Source organism: Chenopodium album, chromosome 23 (assembly GCF_948465745.1).
Source record: "Chenopodium album chromosome 23, dcCheAlbu1.1, whole genome shotgun sequence".
Classification (NCBI taxonomy): domain Eukaryota; kingdom Viridiplantae; phylum Streptophyta; class Magnoliopsida; order Caryophyllales; family Amaranthaceae; genus Chenopodium; species Chenopodium album.
In genome coordinates, this window is record NC_137856.1 from 8,113,097 (window position 1) to 8,133,166 (window position 20,070).

At 35.8% G+C, this 20,070-nt stretch overlaps 2 protein-coding genes across 3 annotated transcripts; both read right to left on the reverse strand.

The window, feature by feature from the left end:
* Nucleotides 1-1,398: 1,398 nt before the first annotated feature.
* LOC145608421 (uncharacterized) lies at nt 1,399-14,997 on the reverse strand. 2 transcript variants are annotated; one of them, XM_081664034.1, is made up of 15 exons: nt 14,601-14,997; nt 13,677-13,811; nt 13,509-13,588; nt 13,281-13,364; nt 12,577-12,664; nt 12,206-12,438; nt 10,084-12,070; nt 9,249-9,559; nt 8,710-9,025; nt 8,469-8,624; nt 8,127-8,268; nt 7,901-7,977; nt 4,792-4,931; nt 2,997-3,105; nt 1,399-2,033 (listed from the first exon to the last, which is right to left on the reverse strand). In XM_081664034.1, exons 1-15 carry the CDS (start codon nt 14,775-14,777, stop codon nt 1,839-1,841), a joined length of 4,230 nt encoding a protein of 1,409 aa, XP_081520160.1. In that variant the 5' UTR covers nt 14,778-14,997; the 3' UTR covers nt 1,399-1,838. The 2 variants fall into 2 exon arrangements, with proteins under 2 accessions (XP_081520160.1, XP_081520161.1); XM_081664035.1 differs by lacking the exon at nt 14,601-14,997 and having other exon boundaries at nt 13,281-13,353; nt 13,677-13,808.
* A 119-nt stretch (nt 14,998-15,116) lies between these two features.
* LOC145606969 (uncharacterized) lies at nt 15,117-15,833 on the reverse strand. The gene has a single exon (XM_081662778.1). The coding sequence runs from the start codon at nt 15,831-15,833 to the stop codon at nt 15,117-15,119; it is 717 nt and encodes a 238-aa protein (XP_081518904.1).
* Nucleotides 15,834-20,070: the final 4,237 nt, after the last annotated feature.

Consider the following 20,070-nt stretch of genomic DNA (forward strand, 5'->3'; position numbering starts at 1 on the left):
ATAAAATAAAAATAAATCAGGTGTAGCAAATCTACAAATTAATAGCAGTCACGTAGTTAACTATCAAGGGATAAATTGTTGAAATGTGGCATACAAAATGAGTCTTAAACATGGAACTTACAAAACGTAAGTCAAGGACGAGCTTTAACAGCAAGTATCAAAGTAACATTTGTCATTCCATTTTCCTTAGCACAATCAAATCAGGCAAGAGACTAATAGTCAACGCAATAGAGCTTTTGGTTCTTAGCATTATCAATAACTAGCCTTTTGACCCGTTCGATGCACGGGTTGTTGTTTAGGTTATTTTTCTTAAAAAGTGTCGGTGTTGTTCATATACATAGATATTGTACTGAATAAAATGACACATTGGTTTAAATTATATTTAAGTTTAAGAGACGAAAAGACTATTTTATTAATGTAATGAACACTAATTAGTTTAATGTTAATTTATTATAAATGGCAATTTAAAAAGAAAGAATAAAGAGAGGTAACATGTGGCATCTAAGTGATTATGGTGACATGTGGCTTAATATAGATTGTGGTTTGTGTTTTTAAATACTAAAGTATAGAAGTATAGATTAAGAAGGCAATAGACTAATAGTCAACGCATTGAGTATTTGGTTCTTTGTATAGATAATGCTAATGCATAATATCATTGTAGTATGAACCTTGTCTATAAACACATCAGATACCTATCTCTGGATGGATTAGATCTTGAGCAGAGATAATAATTTTAGCTGTGTGTAGAGTGGTTGCTAATGTACTTGGTGCTGGTCATGGAACGGCGTGAAAATAATTTACTACCTCCGTTACATGTTATTTGCAACGATTTGACATAAAATAGAGAGGGAAAATGTCTAATATTTGCAAATAATATGTAACGGAGGTAATATATTGTCAGGAAAAAATTCAATTATGTTCTTGTATTTTGAGTTATGTAAGAGGTGATTTACTCGGTATAAAAAAAAAAAACGTAAAAAACCTTATCACCCCTCCTAGTTTAATCCCCCTTTTGGTGATTGGTGATGATCTTGTGAGGGTAGAGTAATACTTTTTAACATTCTATAAACTGTTTCTTGATTTTATTTTTTTTATTATTTTTATAAATAATGGTAAGAAGAACGGGGCTCATTTGAGGGAGAGATAAGAGAAATCCCTCAAATGAGTCCCATGAGGTTTGATCCCTAGACCTTAGGGATAGGGATACGAGGGGGCAATGCCACTACCTCAACCTCAACCTCATTCCTGTTTTTTTATGGAGAGTGGTTTTAAAATGGTGCAACTATTTCAAGTTTGCTTCGCTGGCTTTTTTTCTTCCTTCTGTTTTCGAAAAAGTCATTTCACATCAGTACAGCCTAATAAGTAATAACACAGTAGCTTAATCAGATTCAATGAAGATTACCAGGCCAAGAAATTCATCTATTTCATCAGATAAGGAATAAGTTTATTTTACATATTCTGTACACGAATTCCCACATGATATACATCATATACTATCCTCTAGCTAGTTGAAAAAAAAAATTTATGAAAAATCTGCCCAAGAACCACTCGCTCAGCATGGAGATGCATTATCTTTTCTGCAGATGAACCACAATTCAGATAGCCAATGAACATCCTATTGCAGCTCCGGAAAGAAGTCACAGGACTATGATGAATAATTTCAGATTTTGCTTCAACTTGCAAAATTTGTGCCACAATTTTAACAGCATTGCTGCTGTTCAGCAGTACAATCCTTCAGTAATATAGGATGCAATGCAGCTTCATATATACAGAAGGTGGACCAACTGAGCAGATTGATGTTCCAGACAGAGACCTTATAAATGCAGATTAACAAGTGTTCAGTTAAGTACATTGTGAACTCGTTCAAGGAGTTGCACCACCTGGTCAACTGATACAGGTGAATGAGGTGACCTGGAGCTTGATGACACTTCGGCAGTTGCACAAGGTAATCCCAACACAGCTTCTTGTTGGATGCTTGTAAGCTCCAAAAACTGAGCCAACATGTCTCCATCAAGCATTGTAGGCACCACACCCTGATCAAGTGAGGAAAAAAGTAAACAACAGAGCAAATTGCAAAAAAAAAAAAAAAAAAAAAAAAAAAAAAAAAAAAAAAAAAAAAAAGTCACCATAATACCCTCTCTATTACTAATATAAGTAGCTGCGCTCTTACAAAAATGGGATATCATGACTGGACAATTGGACTGGAATGTCTGCGGTATAGTTTATAAGGTAACTTGGTGATTCCATCTATATTTATATGACTTTGCCGTTCATGTTAGAAACTTGCAATTCATCTAATAGAAAACTTCTTAAGGCTATGATGGTTATAAATTATAATATGTAATTTAAACATAACTTCTTTCATTAATTCTTTCACACAATCCAAAATTTTAAATGTGATTTAGTAATGGAAAGAGCATGAAATATGTAATAAAATCCATTTTTCATATATATACTTTATACAAACAACATAAAGGGGATTACGAAAATAACAATTCTCTAATGAAACTCATCGTTTCTTTTCACTTGATAACTGTTTACTCAATAGGACTTTTATGCTCATTTGAAGAGCGCTCCGAATGAACAAAAAAATACCCTTTGATACAATTAACTCTAGAGGCATCTTACCCTCCCATTCTACTACCCTGTGCATCTGTTTATATTTGTATATTATATATTTATATATGCCGATTTGTATTAAGGTTACATCAGGTAATTGTTTTATAAGTAGTATCTTAGAAGAGTATGATAAGGTTCAATCCTAGATACTAAAATGACAAATAATTGCTAAACGTGTGAGAATGAACTTAGGGTGTGTTTTCCTCATTTCACCAGATATAGTTAAGACTATAAATTTACACACACAAGTTAAGACACAAGCTCAATAAAGTCCGTAAAAGTTTAACTTAAAACATTAAGATGTCAAAATAAGTTGATGAGAAGACCCTTTAAAAGACCAAATCAAACACGAAAAAGAAATATCCTGATTTGTATACCTGGTTCTCACGACTACGAAACTCGCTATGATTGTTCCCAAGTATAGGAGCAGTAAGAGGATGAACTGCAAGTCTGGCTTGTACAGGCTTCAAAAGCTCATATTCCTCCCTGTGGCAATATCAAAGAGAGCATAAATGACATACTAAAACCAGATTAACTCATTGAACTACAAAGAACACCCACAGAACTGAAGAAGTACAACAATTTCATGGAGTTGTTCCTCTAAACCGGCCTTTGAACACCTTCAATAACATTATTTATAAGTAACAGGTACATAAATTTGCTAAATTGTTAAATAAATGAAGACAATCAAGGGATTAAACAAAAGAAATCAGCTGAGACAAAACAGGTTTCTTTTTCCCTTCAATTCCACAGAGACTGCTTAGTGTCTCAAATTGGGATTTCAATAAGGGATACCTTACTTGCTACTATGTAATGAAGTACATCACTTTGCAGGGTTCGACGTTTTAAAAGCAGCTACCATCAGTGCTGGCTAATAGCCTACGCAAGTTGTGCAACAAAATAAGGCCCCCGATTTCAAAAGGCCCGTGTTTTTGGAAAACCAACCAAACACAGCATATGAAGGTTCACGATAAAATAATACAAAAACTATTAGAAATGACTCCATGGTTGGTTGTTAGCAAGATAAGATAACCCATATTACCGCAAGTAGCATGATCAAATCCCAATATACATGCTTTGCAATTTATTTTTTAATTTATAAGATTTAGTATTATGCTTTGCTACTTCCTTTTTATGTTTTCACCTTACGTTTATTTGGCTTCGCTAATTCATATCATTTTTCTTGTCTGCACCTTCCTCTTCCCATATCCTTCGTATCCGTAGATTTTCTTTTAGCTAAATTCCTTTTTTGGTCTTAAAAATAAATAAATAAAAATTGCTCTTCCATCACATTTTATTTGATTTATTTTACCCTATTTTATTGTGTTCCATCTGAAAATACAGAGGAAATATATGTAACAGTGTAACACGTCTTTTTTTAATACTCAATACTTCCTCCGTTTTATTAGTTACGTGTCAATATCACGTTTGCCAACGCATGTTTCAATGATTAATATCTCTTATTATCTACAATGTAAAATTATAAAAAGTGGATATTAATAATATATACATCGAGACGATTGATACAAAATCCCACATGATTATGTTTAATTGTATATATAAATCACAAAATCGAGTCAAAGTGTAGTGTGTAAATAGTGTAAAAGTCGGAGGAAGTATATAATTTAAAGTTCCAGGAACATTTGGAACATATCGCTTCTGAGCATCCTTTAGCAGTAGTTTGCTAGGCCTCCTCTACAAGAGACTGGGGCAGACTCATGAACATGTGTGTAATGGCCTCAAGCCATTGTTAAAGAGTGACAGCCTCAAGCTATTAACCTATCTTTTGTAAACCTTGCAATTTTCATTCGATATTCAAACTTCTATTTTTATTATACTTGCATTGTAAAATCTGAATTTCAAAGCTAGATAATCAGTCCATTACAAAGTGTATGCTCTATAATTCTATATAGTATATGCTGTTACAACTTATAAATCTGCCAGTCATTTTAACTGGGAGGGAATCATTAGCTAATTTAATGATAATACAAATAAATAAGCAATTCATCTGTTAAAATGGTAAATAAGATATTTATGTAAGGTTAGAGGATAATAGCTTGGTAAACTTTACATTTGTCTCTTCTATAATAAAATTTTCAAAGAGGCAGTAAAGTTCACTACTAATCAAATAGTTTTGAAAACAATATAGTTCCAGATTCAAAAGAAAGGTACCTGGATATAGGGATGAAAATTAAAATGCTTCCAAGTAGAGTACTGGCCATGATACCATTGCGTGACAAATCAACAACACTATTACCACCGTCACACCCTTTAAATCCATCTTCAGCAGGCATTTTATAAGAGAATGACCCCTACACGAACACATGCAGCAAGTATCAATAGTAACAACATGATAGAATGCCATGCACTAAAAGTGACAATGAAAATCACATAGCATTCAAGAAAACTTCACAGCAAGTCCAAGAGGCACACAACATCAATAGTGACAACATGACAGAATATATCGATTTTCAATGCCTAAATAGTTTCCATGAAACAATCTATAAAGAAGAAAACACATAGTAATTACATGAAAATAACAATTCAGATGTGCAGCCTTAAACCTGGAAATGCCATTTTTCAAATAACGCCAAACCATTCTCTCTAAAGATGAGACAAACATAAGTGTCATAGCGGCCCAATTGCATAGAATAAATGAATTGCTGCATACACTAATTTCCCTTCATCACCACTAAATTTGTTAACTCTATTTGCTCCATTACCACTAAATATAAGTAAAGGTAAGTTTTAATTTAACAAAGATAAGTTCAGCAAAAATAAGCTAATGAGAATAGAGCCAATGTTGCTCCTTTGTTATGGATTCATGACCGACTTATTTGGCTCACACAAAGAAGACAGAAAATAGAGAGAAAGATTGAATCTTTCATTAATATACTAAGTTTCTTTTAACAAACTAGTAGCTTTAGGTACCACTCTCCAAATTACTGAAAAGCAACCATTCACCAAGGTGATGACTTTAAACAACAATTACCTGCCTAATCAGTTTTTCTCTCTCACTATTTACATACATGGTTTCAATCCTAGGATGATTCTAGACTGAGCTTTTGTCTCATGTGGACAGGTGGCGTCTCTCGGTTCATTGCATATTCTCCCTTATTTATACTTAATAATTTGATGACATCTAAGTACTAACAATATTAGACTACTCGTATGCCATCCACTAGGTTGGTTCACTACAAGGAGCTTCCCGGCAAAAAACACAACTGAGATACACTAAAGCACAAGGCACTGCAAGGTGCCAACAAAAGAACATCTCAGTAGTCTTCAGTCAACGCAGATTAAGAGGCACATACCACAGGATGCCTCAACCAAGTGCAAGGCTTCCCTTCTTGCACATCTAGGAAGTTGCCTAGGAAAGGGATAAAAGAAAATAACGACTTGTGAGAGATTGACAGATTCGGAAAAATTTCCAGTCTTTAATCCATCTCACAACTTGCCAAAGGTATTGACTATTTTCTCTCTACATTTTCTTTTCTCCCTCCCTTTCTCTATTATAGTAGATCATGTGATTCCCACTGCCTCCCATTTGATTCTTCTTCCTTTTCTTTTCAAACATAGCTTTCTTCTAAATCTTCTTCCAGATTTCTTTTTTCATCAGTAATTGCTGATAGAGATATGAAAATCCCATCTCTTCTTGACTTAAAGGAGGCAGTATAGTGTTGGGAGAAGGACTTGGGCCGGATGCTGACTAGTTAAGAGGTTGAAATTATGCATACTTACCGCACTTGGCTTAACTCTTTAACCTTGTAAAACAGTCTAAATAAAATGTTAATCCAGACTAATTCAAGGAGAATAACCGGAGAAGGAGTGAGCATTTTATGCACTTTGATACCATCCTTTGGTTTCACATCATCAAAATTTTCCTTAATCAGGACAAACAGTGGTTTTTTTGTTTCTTTTGTTAATCATCTTCCAAGTACATATGTTTTAGATTTTCCATGATGATCCAAAATGATTTGAAGTTGGCTAACATGAATCGTCATAAGGAATTGTACCATATAAAAGAAAGGGGCATAACAAAATAATCAGTTCAAAGAGTTTGTAAACAGGTGAGTAAAGTGAGAAAAAGAAAGAGCATCCAAGAAAATATTAAAGGAGTTTTAAAAGAGAACCAAGAATAAAATTCAAGAAAGTTTTAAAAGAGAACCAAGAATAAAATTCAAGAAAGTTTTAAAAGAGTAGTTAAAACGTTGGAGTAAAAAAAAAAAAAAAAAAACATATAAGGTTTGAGAAAACTTTAGCAAAGGAAATCAATACAATTCATAAAACACTAATGGGAATGTGGGATAAATTAATAAGAGTAAATACTAAGATAAATTTTAAAAGTATAGATATAAAAGAGAATTAAAGAATAAATCAAAATAATATTGTTTTGATTTTTTTATTTATTTACAATAAAGCTCAATACACATGTTAAAATAAACAATTATATGAAAGTAAGGCCTCATGTGAGTGGCTCAGCTCCAAACGATGACCCAGTTTTGCTGTCCTAGGGTTAGTATCCGTGAGAGCTAAAGTACTAATCAGCCCTAATGTCTTGAGGAACAAGATAGCACGACTGCAATGTTTTTTCTTCTACAGATAAGGTTATACACCTTTAAGGGTAGGTATCTGAAATAAGGTTATACACCTTTAAGGTACTTGAGGTATCGGAAATAAGGTAATCTGGCCTAAATTTATTAAGGCCTGATAGATTCTGATATGAATCTTCTAGCTCTTATCTCCTAGTCTAAGCTTTGACCATATTTTACAACTAATTTCTAGGGAAAACATTATCATGTGGGGGTCTCATTAGATTTGGCTCAACGTGTAATTTTCAAACATCAATTTTCCTTATTTCTACATAAAAGTAATCAAAACTTTGTCTCCACAAAACAAAAATAAAATCACATAGTATGCAGGTACCATTGTGTCAGCAGTTCACATAGTATGAAGGTTCCCTAGTTTCAGCACTTCATAATATGACAGGGGTAAATGCCAAGTCCAAGCATCACAAAAAGGAAATTTAATTTTGAGGCCAATCTAAATGGATATACATATAAAAATAAATTTACTACGGTCGGAATTTCTCCTAACCTACCAGCCCAAAACTTCAATAAAAAAATAGAATACGCTACTTCATAAAATAAATAAGTACACTATACACTTTTACAGATTAAACTATGTTAGAAATTATAGGTGAAACTTCTGTAAAAAGTATAGTCTCCGGAGTATTGCAAGGAATAATGAGAACAGATACTAAAATTAGCCTTTGACTTACCTTCTTGATGCTCATTGCAATCTCGCCTGTATAATATGAACAGCTCACTGTTAGATTGCATTCAGGACTCGCATTGTCTGGGGCATTAGATGAAACACGGTGTTAATGATCCTAAACATGTCATCTCCAAAAATAAAATACATTGTAGGAAGAAAAACCCCTACCTGATTAGCTAGATTTAAAAAATAAAGCTTATTGCCTACAATAATGAAAAAATAAAGCTAACCTTCCAAATGAGTTGAGGATGTTAGAACAGCAATGCTTCCCTTACGATCCGAAACAAAGGCAGTGCTGGTATCAGTAAGGAGACAATCAGCAACTAACCTCTGACCAGGATCACAATAGATCTGCTCCAGTTTCTTTGCAGTCTTGTGTTTTTGGTCACGGAGACAAGTGTTAGCACATTCATAGAACAGGTGCCAAAATAATGTTAAGAATCAATTTTTCATACCCAAAAGAAAAGGGGAAAAAAAAAAAGGAAAAAAAGAAAAAAGAAAAAAAAGAAAAGGTTATCACTAATCACAAACATACAACGGAGAATTTACTGGAAGAAGCCAGCAGTATTTACCTCGTGATAATCATAAAATAGCACACCATCACGACAGTCACCAACAGCAATCCGTGTGAAGTAAGCTGTCAATGAGACTATCATAAACCGCGTTCTTTCAACAGCATACCTTTTAAGTCTCTTGGGATTATCATTTTGAAAGCCGCATACATAGAACTGAAAAATAAAAATAAGATTGGATACTCAACATCGTCAAGTACATCTAATAATCATCAGGATAAGAGGAAGGATAGCAATTTACAGCGTTGCCAGAAGAAGCTAAGAAGTACTCATCAAGGTAAGGGCATATTGCAAGCACCACTCCAGGCCAAGTAATTGCACTAAGAAATTCTAGTTGCCAAGCTTCAGAATCTTCAAGCTTCACTTCATCACAGCTATTATCATCTGGGCTACTGCAACGGCTGCTATTAGACATCCTTTCAGCAGTGTATCCAGCAGCTTCACAAACTGGCGAAATATGTTGCGTAGATGAACTCGACTTCAAACGCATTGTCATTGACCCACTATCCGAATTGTGCGAGTGCTCTAGGCGGAACATAATTAATCGGCCCTTTGTACTGCCAAAGTTATGTCCAGTTAGGATGCACACATAAACAGGACATATTAAACTATTAACTCAAAAGTCATAAGAACGGAATGCAAAAGGGCAATTTTATCTTGAACCAGATCCAAGTGCTGTTTTAAAGCTGAACTTAAAGAACCAAAACAAACAAAAAAAAAAAAAAAAAAAAAAAAAAAAAAAAAAAGTCAGAAGATAAGGTAATCCAAGATACGACTAACCTTTCAGCTTCTCCACTAGGCATTATAGCTGGCCCAGAAGATAAACTGGTTCCAACCAACAGTACCTGCTGATTCCCAACCTGCACAAACTCCATGCATTTTCCAGTTTCACCCACATCGAACTTAAAAGCAGAGACCACAGACCCACTAAGGGGATCTACACAGCAAATATCAGAGGAAAACGGATCGATATCCAAATCAGTTCTCATAACGAGCAGCAACCTGCTCTCACTATGATACAAGACCTTTCTTGGAGTTCCACCCAGATGAAATTTCTGCACATTAAGCCTCTTACTATGCACCATCTCTACCTGAAACATCAAGTTGTTTCTATATCATTAGTTATCACCAGCAAAACATGTGTCTAATAACAAAAATACTACTACTATAAACACAAAAGTTGATGTTGGAGCAATATAGGTATGAGGTCCTATAATTAAATAGACAACAGAGCAAGGTCAGAAGAAACAAATGTCCATGTATCTTTAAGTAAGGATATTTTAGACATAGGTCTAAAGATCAGCTTTAACTGCCAAATCACCAGACTGAATGAAGAAAGATTTTCAGTGATATAAACAGAGGTTTTAGTTTGTTTGAGGTAAATGACAGTTGGCTTTCATTTTGAGGATCCTTGTGTCCTTATCACAAGTGTTCCTATCAAACTCTTTATTCATTGACAGCTACACTCTTTAACATGGCCGCATGTAGGAATGAATTAGCTACCAAGAAAATCAATCTGACTTAATTAACCCAGCATATGGACTATAAAGGGAAAAAAAATCTAATAACAGCCCTAACCCCGTTGATCCAATATACTACCAAAACAAACACTCACCAGATGTAGACAGTTCTCTGCTACAAACAGAAGTCCCTTTGGACATTCAGCTGAGCATACAGGAGTCACATAAGTTGAAGGTTCAAACGAGATTGAAATGTATGAAAGGCTGTGCCTAGCAGCTTGGACTAACCAAGGCCTATCGCTGAGAGCAATAACATCAGCATCTAATGACTCGCTGAGAGGAACAAGGAAAACAGGGGTAATACCAATCCGACGAATAGCAATTAATAGGAGATGAACAGGATCATTATCCTTTGGCCTTTCATAGGAGTTGACACCACTAAGCTGTGGACCAAGAACGGCTGGAGCTGATGCTTTAAACAAACCAGATTTTGAAAACAAAGTGGTCCTATAACAGGGAAGATCAGATTCCCAGGATGTTGTAGGCCACTCAAAGCGTAACAACATTCCATTTCTTAACCCAGAGAGAATATACAGCCTATCAACCAGCACAAGTCTTACATCCTGCGGAATACACCCACTGATAGCGGTACCAGTCGTGTTTGTCAGTGATATCATTCCAGCGGCAAGAACTCGTATTCCTTGACCACGCACATAAGATAGAATTTCCACAGATGGCTTGTGTGTACCAATCACAAATGTATTACCGATATCAAATCCAGCTGGGATAGGACCAGAATCTCTTCCTATACTGTGCATTTGTGGAATAGATATGCAAGACAATTCACTTTGAAGTCTAACATGTTGCATCTCATATATTTCATAGTCATACAATGATAGCAATTTAACACCAAGAATTATAAGGAAACAAGGATTTGCAGTAGCAACAATTATCATGTTGTGTCCAACAGCTCCTAAGCTAATACCAACTTTATCAGGAGACCAGGAAGTACATGTTGGTGAAGACATCGGAATACCATCTGGATGAGCAACTGAAGTAGGCAAGCAAAGTCTGACATAATTTTGATCAATCTGAACCAATACATTATCAACAACAAGACCACATGCTAATGTACAGACATCAGGCTGAAAACCAACTGACTCGGTTACATCAGTGAAGCTTACACCAACTGACAACACCCTGGTTTCCTCAACAAAAGAAAGCACAAGAAAAGAGTGATTTGAATCTTTTAATCTCATCTTAACAGTCCATATAGCAGTTATTCCTTCATATATAGGAGCTGTCCTTACTAATCTTTCCAGACTTGCACCATTTCTGATTATCCTCAATGATCCTTCAGGAGCCACTCCACAGCAAGCAAACATTTGATCCTGCTTTTCATCATGATAATCCATGACTGACATGTCTAGGATGGGAGCAATATTTTGAATCGGACCTACATAAGCCAGATATTCATCTTTCATTTCACCAACATCTGCCAATTTTAGGACCATGCCATCGTCCATCTCCACAATTGCTGCCAAATAGCCACTGGTGGTCCATAATAGTGCTATACTTGGAAGACCAACAAAAAGACAATGAGATAACAAGACCTCAGGACCATCAGGGCCAAAAGTGATTTCAATATAAAAATATTCCCCTGTATCCACCGAAAATACCATCCTTGGTTTCGTATTTGTTCCTGGTTCCCAACTCCATGAACTTACAAACATAGGTACAGATTTAGCACTGTGCACATCCGCATCAATGCTCATGGGATCATTGCCCTTATTAAAATCCATCCCATAATCCTGCAACTCTAGCAAAGCACGAGCAGCAATGAAGCCTTCATCATCACCATCCTGCATCTTGAAAGGGTCTTCCATACAACTCTTTTCCTCACTTGGGTTGATTGGAGTACTCAGGTCTGTTCTTTGCACACAAAAAGGATTACAAGCATCACTAAGATCCATAAGTAAGATATCACCAACCCTAAATAAAAATGCAAGTCCCGGAGATCCATGAACTTCAGCAATAGTACGAGCTAAGGGTCCACTTTCCACAAACCTAGAAAGAATATGGATTGTATTCTCTCTGACATCCCAACCCAAAAGAAGCAGCTCATTCAAGGATGATTCCTTCCTGCAGATTATTATCTTTCTTTAAATTTGAGGCACATATAAAAAATGACCTAAGTCATCTCACTAGTAATCAAAATAACAAGATCCATGAGCATAGACAAAAAACAGCAATGTTTTCTTATTTGGAATTTTTTACCTGGTGACAAGAATTGCTAGTACAGGATTGTGCTCCTTGCTCAATTGGTCAGAATGTTTTGAAATAAAGCACATGCTCCAAATTGTTCCATTTATATATGATATTGGAGGTGTTGGAGCAGACTTTACACTTATTTCCTCTACAGGCAATGAATTAACCAAGATAGACTGGCTGGTTTGCTGGAGTTCAATGTCAATCAAATCATCCTCAGGTTCAGGAGGATAGGTTATTCGCTAGAACAAAGCAAAGGAATATTTCAACTTCATAAGAAAACCCCAAACAGAATATACTTGAATATAACAGAAAAAACTTGCAGTACATTCCAGGATCAAGGATCATTTGCATATAGTAAACTCAAATAACTCTAATACCTTGTCAATCATATCAACATCGCTTGATTGTGAAACAGAAAAAAGAGCAACACGTTCTTCGTAAGCACTAACGGCAATGTAACACCCTCTGGAACAAATAGCACAATTAAACACACAAACACAATCAAAAACAAGAAATTGATGGAAAGCAGTAGAAAGAACAGAGTAGTGAATTAGGGAGGAAGAATGTGAACAAAGATTGAAAGAGAACTAGAATTAAGAAGCACAATTAGGAAGAGAAATTTAAGCACAACATCAAGTTCATGGAACACAAAATTAAAATTACAACCAGGAAATTGACACATGGTCATACATACAACATACACACAAGTTTATAGTGTGCCAATGTATTAGTCAGATTAACTAGATCAAACATCTAGGCATCCAACACTCAAAGTCTCAAACTAGGACTCTCGTGTCATTTGTGATACCGGTGAGTAGAGATGCATTTACAAAATAATCCTTCTAGTGCACCACTCATGGATAAATGGAAATCAGAAAAGCCCTTTGCTAATAATTGACCGACGAACCAGCATTGAATCCATCACGCTAATTTAAACAGTTAAGAGTGTAGCAAGAATCTATTTATTGATGAGGCACCCTACATTTGCATCAGAGCAAAGCATGGCCTGGATATAGTCTCCAAATATGGATATGAAGAGGTGGCAAAATTACATTGCAATAATTCCAAAGAAAATACTTACAAGGCATCAACAGCAAGCATTCTACCAATCTGGTGTCTTGAGTTGCCAGGGATTGAAAGTTGAACATGAGTCACTGGAAAGAACCTAATCAGTCAGCGGAAGCACAAATATAAGTCACCAACTAAACCATAATTAGTTCACAACAATGAGAAACCATAAATACATCCAATTTTACTATTAAAAAGCAGAGGGGAACCCATAGAGGAAGGCTCTAGATGAGAGTAGAACCTGTGCATTTCATTACAAAATGTTAGGAAAGAGAGCTTTCCAGAATCGGAAATGATAACCAACATGTCTTTCCCCATAACCTGCAGAAGGAATAAAATATGCATTCAATTACCCCGCAAGAAAAGAGATGTAGCCATTATGATGAGGGTTCCTTATATCATGTAAAACCTGTGAGTTATGTGTACGAGGTTTCTTAGTCCTGGGTAGAATAGCCATGTCTTTTATTATACCAAATACTGGTTGCTCACAGATAGATTGCACCACGCCATCCTCACTCATTTCTACCAACTCAATAGATGTCTCCTGCACGATACAACCCATTTAGACATATTCTGAATTGACTACCAAGTGAATATTCTTACTCAATTTAAAGACATGCATAAAACACAATTGCTTCATTTCTACATGATAACACCTTACTCTGACTTGTGAGCAACTCAAAATAAAATCATACGGAATATGCATGAAGACAGAATTTTTGCAGATGACCACTACATTTGAGACAAATAAACAAAAAGACCGTAGTATAGAAACAAACAGCCTAACAAAAAAAAAAAAAAAACACAACCTCATTTCACAATGATTGATATCAGTAGCAAATAAGAAAATCAGATAACTGTTAAGCAAAATCCCCTCATTGCCATTTAAGTACATAGCACGAAAAAAAACACGATTAAGGGCAACCGAAACAAACGAAATGGTAGAGATTTCAATTATCAACAAAAGAAAAATAATTGTGTTTCATGATGCCAGTGAGTAAAGATTGCATAAACTTGGGAGTTTTCCCCCCTAAATTTTTAAACACTGGCTCATTTTCATCACCAATAGTCCAATACAAAGAACTTTAAACAGACAATAACACGGTTTTCGTAATCGATACAATTAACACTAGATATGTCACAAACCAACCATTTTTAGTATTGAAACCTAGTAACAACAATCACAGAAATCAATTCAAAATATTGAACTCAACCCCAATAAAAACTGAACAAATACGAACAGAAATTATGATCAAAAACAATAACAGGAATTAAATAATACACTAAAAATTAAAATCAAATCAAAGCTTGATTGAATTAGATTAAATAAGACCTTGCCAAAAACGATGTCATTGGAAGAAGGAGAACGAATATGGCCATGAACAACTTGAAGAACAACGGAGCTCGGAAGAACGCATTTAGCGAGGTAGTGAGCGCCATTAGAAGGCTGAAATTCAGAATTTGATGCTGGTGTTGAAGATGATGATGATTCTGCTTCAGTGACCGCCATTTTTGTGGGAATTTCTGCAACTTTTTTTAGGGTTCATACATGATTTGATATCGAATTCAATAGATTGACGATAAATTAATTAAATATAGAATTTGGATTTTTGATTTGATTGTGTCGAGATGAGAGAAGAATTTTTAGGGGGAAAGAGAAGAATTTGGTTGGTTTTCTCACTCTTTTTCTTCCTGCTTGCTAAGCTCAACAAAACACCAAAAACGGAGTAGAAGTTATTTTTTCAAATAAAAAAATTGCCAATTTTGTAATTTTGGAATACTCCCTGTTACGGGAGTGTAAAATGTAAGGCCCTATTTTTTTTAAGAGCCGTCGAGCTAGTGCATTTTATTAATCAAGGGACAAAGCGTCCGAGAGTACATAAGGAGAAATATCCCTAGGACAAGTATTTACCCAAACTTGTTCTACTCCAAATGGCACTAACTTAGCAAGATGGTGGGCGACAATATTACCCCCTCTTTTCACATGAGACCAAGAAAAAGACTCAAAACAACTACTCCCATACAAGATATCTTCTAGCACATTATCAAAATCTGTAAAGAAAACTGCTTCTCTAGTGAGCCGATTGATTAAGACTTGGCAATCTGATTCGAGGACGACATTATCATATCCAAGACGTCTGGCCAACTTAATCACGAAGAGTAATGCTCTCCCCTCTGCAATCTCGGGTGGCCAGAGAGCTCTAACTCTTCTGGTTGCTGCAAACTGCACCTTCCCCTTGTAATTACGCGCCACCACCCCCAAACCAACCCATCCATCTACAGCCAAGCACGCATCAGCATTGATTTTCACCATTCCAGCAGGTGGGGCAGCCCAAGTTGCTCTACTATTCTGAACTGGAGGGGCTAGGCCTTTGTAGATCATTTGGTTATATTTATCATACTCATCCACAAGCCTATTCACTCGAGCCACAAGAACCGAGTTGTCAGTTTGTTTACCATCAAAAACCCATAGGTTTCGCTCAAACCAAATCACCCACGCAAGATACACAGCCTTCTGCTTCTGTTTAACACTCGAGCCCCTCCAACTTGCAATTAAATCACACATACTCCCCTCTCTATCTTGCAGCAAGCCAGCACAACCACACTCATTCCATAATCACGCACCCTCATACAATCAAACAAAGCGTGGTCCATCGTCTCCTCCTCAACTCTACACCAAGGGCACACAGCATCCTCTGTCAAATGTCTGGCTCTAAGAAGAGCTCTGGTAGGCAAAGTGTTAGTGCACAACTGCCATAAGAAGTGATGTAAGGCCCTATTTTGCTGAACTGAAATTATTTTTACTGAACTAAACTTATCAATCAATCAATCAATCATCAATCATCAATCAATACTATATACTAAAAGACACGCCAGTAATGACATATGTCATCTCCTGGTGTGTCCTTGGTTATTTTTTTCTTTTTACTAAAAAAAATTCAATCAATACTAATATACTAAAGTAATCCCCAGCCCTATCCCCAAAGTACACATGTCGCGTTTGTATTAAAAAATTCCCGCCAAAAAGCTTTTTTTTTTCTCTTTTTTGTTCAAAAAAATTAATAACATAGCTGATTAAAAAAAAAAAGCAACCTAAAAAATAGAGCAACTATAACAACTTAAATAAATAAAATATTTTTTTGTATAATATTTTTTTCTCTTTTTCTCTTGAATCGTTAAGTACTCTACATTACCGTATCCAATCTATAATAATTTGATAATATAAACAAATACTTCTCAAACATAGTAATTTATAAAAATAATTTGTTTTCTTGTGAATATCTGAGCATTGCTCGGGAAAAGAACTAGTACTATATACTAAAAGACACACCAGTAATGACATGTGTCATCTCCTGGTGTATCCATGGTTATTTTTTTCTTTTTACTAAAAAAAGTTATTTCAATTAAGGAAACAAATCATTTACAAAAATCATATTATTATTATTATTATTATTATTATTATTATTATTATTATTATTATTATTATTATTATTATTATTATATCTCAAAAACAAAAGTCATACAACCTACAATAAATTAGTGGGAAGCCGAAATACAATCTGGGCCCCCACTCCTCTAGCTATAACAAATCCTACCCTAGTGAAGATATGAGCTGCAGCACGACCCCTAATGTCTTGCGTCGTCGAGAACATCTGAATCCGCTTCAGTAACGCAACAGCCTCCTTCTCTAATTCCCCAAGCGAAGAAAAGGAGAAGGGAATGAAACCGTATCCAATCGCCTGACATCGAGCTTCATACTTAACCCGCTTTCGATGAGCAGCATCAGCCACAACCCGCCCAGGAATAAAGTCTGATAGCCCTGACTGTGTCGAAGGAGAAGACCCTGTCAAATCAACACAGACATCGCGACCACGATCCCATGAATAAAGTAACACATCCGCAGGTCTGAGGGCCTCGTCGTTCCCTCCAGCCAACCCAATGTCAACCTCTTTTCTCGCTGAAATCCCAGAACGATAAAAGATTAACATATTAACATGTAGTAATTATTATTATTATTATTATTATTATTATTATTTACATATTCCATATTAACATGTAGTAATTATTATATTTCAGATAAAAGATTTATTCACAAATCTTTCTAAAAAAAAAATAATCAATTATATACCAAAAATCAAAATTTTAAAATAATCTTACAATAAGAAAAAATATTGCTTAGATTTTTTGTCTACTTTTGTTTTAGTTGTGTATTGGAAGCTACAATTAAAATTGCAAATACCAAATTAACAAATTTCATACTTTTATATTATTATTTCTCGACTAATTTATGATTATACTGAGTACAGTAATATTTCTCAATCATAACTATATAACTATATATATAACTAAAGATCACCGTGCATGGCACGGGATCTAACCTAGTTTTTACTAAACTAAACTTAATTTTACTAAACTGAAATTATTTTTACTAAAATTAAATTATTTTTACTGAACTGAAATTATTTTTACTGGTTTTTCATTATAATTCTTCTTTAAGAAAACTAAATTTTACTGAACTAAACTTATTTTTACTGAATTGAAATTATTTTTACTGAACTGAAATTTATTTTACTAAACTGAAATTATTTTTACTTAATATTATTTTTTTAAGGTGAAAAGAACAAGACTTAAATGTGTAATAATACTAGTTTGACTAGTTTTATAATATAAAATTAAATTTTTTAATTCCATTTCATTGAGTACACATCTTGATCTAGTAGTAATGTTAGTCATCTCATAATCACCTTTCTCCCCCCCCTCCCAAAGAGCCTAATCCGCTAACCCTAGTCGGTTTGACTTGTGAGAGTTTCTAGCCCGGTAGGGCCTTTCTCTATACCATAAAAAAAAAGGAAATTTTGACATTTGCTACCAGTAAAAGGACCATGCTTCACATTTACTACCGCTTTAATTTTTTATTTTACTTTGCTACCACCTAAATCATAGTTTGTTAAAAATCACTACCACTCCGTTAAGACTCCGTTAAATTTATAAAAAAAAAAAAAAAAAAAAAAACAGCCACCCAAAAAAGCCTAGCCCCTCCCCGTCAGCCACCCTCCCCCCTTCCCTTACCGGCGGCCAGCGCCCAAAGCTGTAGGTGGCGCCGGTGATTTATGTCGGAATCGAACCCCTCCCCTTACCAAACGAAAACCGACAACCCTAACCCTAAACCGCTAGACCAAAACCACCCTAAACAGGTTTTAGGGTTTTGCTTATGGTGGTTTAAGTGGCTGGGGATTCCGAAAACTCCTTCGCGCTGCATAGGATCGGTCAGAATGGGGTTGGGATCGGGTTTTCGATGGGAAGAGGCTGGGATTGGGTTTTCAAGGGGAGGGGCTGGGATCGGGTTTTCGAGGGGAGGGGGCTGGGAAGTGGTTTTCAGGGGAGGGTCGCGACACCAGCGTCGACACTACTGTCGTTGGGGGTTGGGTGGCCGGAGTCGTCGGCAGGGGATTGGGCTCAGGCAACGGTGGAGGTAGCTTGGGCAACTGGTGGGTGGGGAAGGACTGGTGGCTGGATGGTGGTTGCGGTGTGTTTGATGTTGAACAATGGCGGTGGATTGGGCAGCAGGTGGGTGGGAAGGAGTGGTGGCTGGACGGTGGTTGGGCGGTGGTAACGGAAATACTAATGGTGTAAGACAAGTGGTAGTGATTTTTAACAAACTCTTATTTAGGCGGTAGCAAAGTAAAAAAAAAAATATAACTGGTATCAAATGTGAAGCGAGGTGTTTTTCTTGGTAGCAAATGGCAAAATTTCCTTAAAAAATTCCATATATTGATAATTTCATGCTATCTTCAATCTCAACAATGGAAGTTGAGGAGTTCTCAATTTCGCAACAATAGAATTTGAGGATCAATATCAATGGAGGATGGAAAACTCACACGCAAAATGATAAATATCTTTCCTTTAGGGTTAACCATGCCGTAATTTGTATTTTATTCTCAAGATTTTCTTTGTTTCGCCATTGAAATGGTTGTGTTGGGGTTGAGGTTTGTTGTGGGGTTGATGGTGTTGGGTTTACTGTTTGATGTGCTACCGGGTCATATTCGTCATTGTTGTTGAGATATGGAGGAAGTAGGAGGAAGAAGGATAAAAAAAGACTGTAGAATTACAACAATCTCATTAGTATTTAGTAATACATTTTGTTACTCATATTGGGTAACCTGTGTTGTGTTAAAGGAAGAAAAACAAAGATTAGATTCTCATATATCAAGTAAAAGGAGTATTTTGGTGAATATTTCTGGGCGGAAGAAGGAGAAAACAAGAATTCAAGAAAATGGGGAAATCTCATGTGCCCGGGCAAGCTCGCCAAGTCGGGCGTGCTGGCTTGCTCACCCCGTCGGGCGTGGTCTTGCCCGGTCGGGCACATGGGATTACAAGTTCTTGAGTGGCTTTTTGCCTACTTGGATTATTTTCTTGTTCTAGATTGATGCTTTGTAACCCCCACATTACTCCATCTTTAAGTATATGTTTTGGAGTTTAATCTACTTCCTTAATTCTAATTAAACTCTCTTCATTTTCATCTCCCTCCTCTTTTCATCTATCCATGATTATGCTATATATTCATGGTGCAAAAATCAGAATAACACACACAAAATAGCTAAATACATTTTGTTCTTAGGGCATAAGTTTACAATGACTCCACCTCTTACTCTAAAGTGCCTTAGTGTGAGAATGGGGTGTAACCTTAAGGGACGATATGACGATCACAATTGTGCACCCCCGAATTCGTTTTCAAAGGCAATGATTTATCACGCCACACCGAATTTCCTCTATTATGTTGTTCTTGTTTATTTTCGCTGACT

What these genes read in the sequence shown, in the direction of transcription:
- LOC145606969 (XM_081662778.1), bottom strand. Translation starts at nt 15,833, where the DNA reads ATGTGTGATTTAATTGCAAGTTGGAGGGGCTCGAGTGTTAAACAGAAG.
- LOC145608421 (XM_081664034.1), bottom strand. Translation starts at nt 14,777, where the DNA reads ATGGCGGTCACTGAAGCAGAATCATCATCATCTTCAACACCAGCATCA. An exon ending in TAGCTTCTTCTGGCAACGCT is followed by an intron (nt 8,625 to 8,709) that starts GTAAATTGCTAT and finishes TTTATTTTTCAG; the next exon opens with TTCTATGTATGCGGCTTTCA. An exon ending in TATTTTATGATTATCACGAG is followed by an intron (nt 8,269 to 8,468) that starts GTAAATACTGCT and finishes CAAAAACACAAG; the next exon opens with ACTGCAAAGAAACTGGAGCA.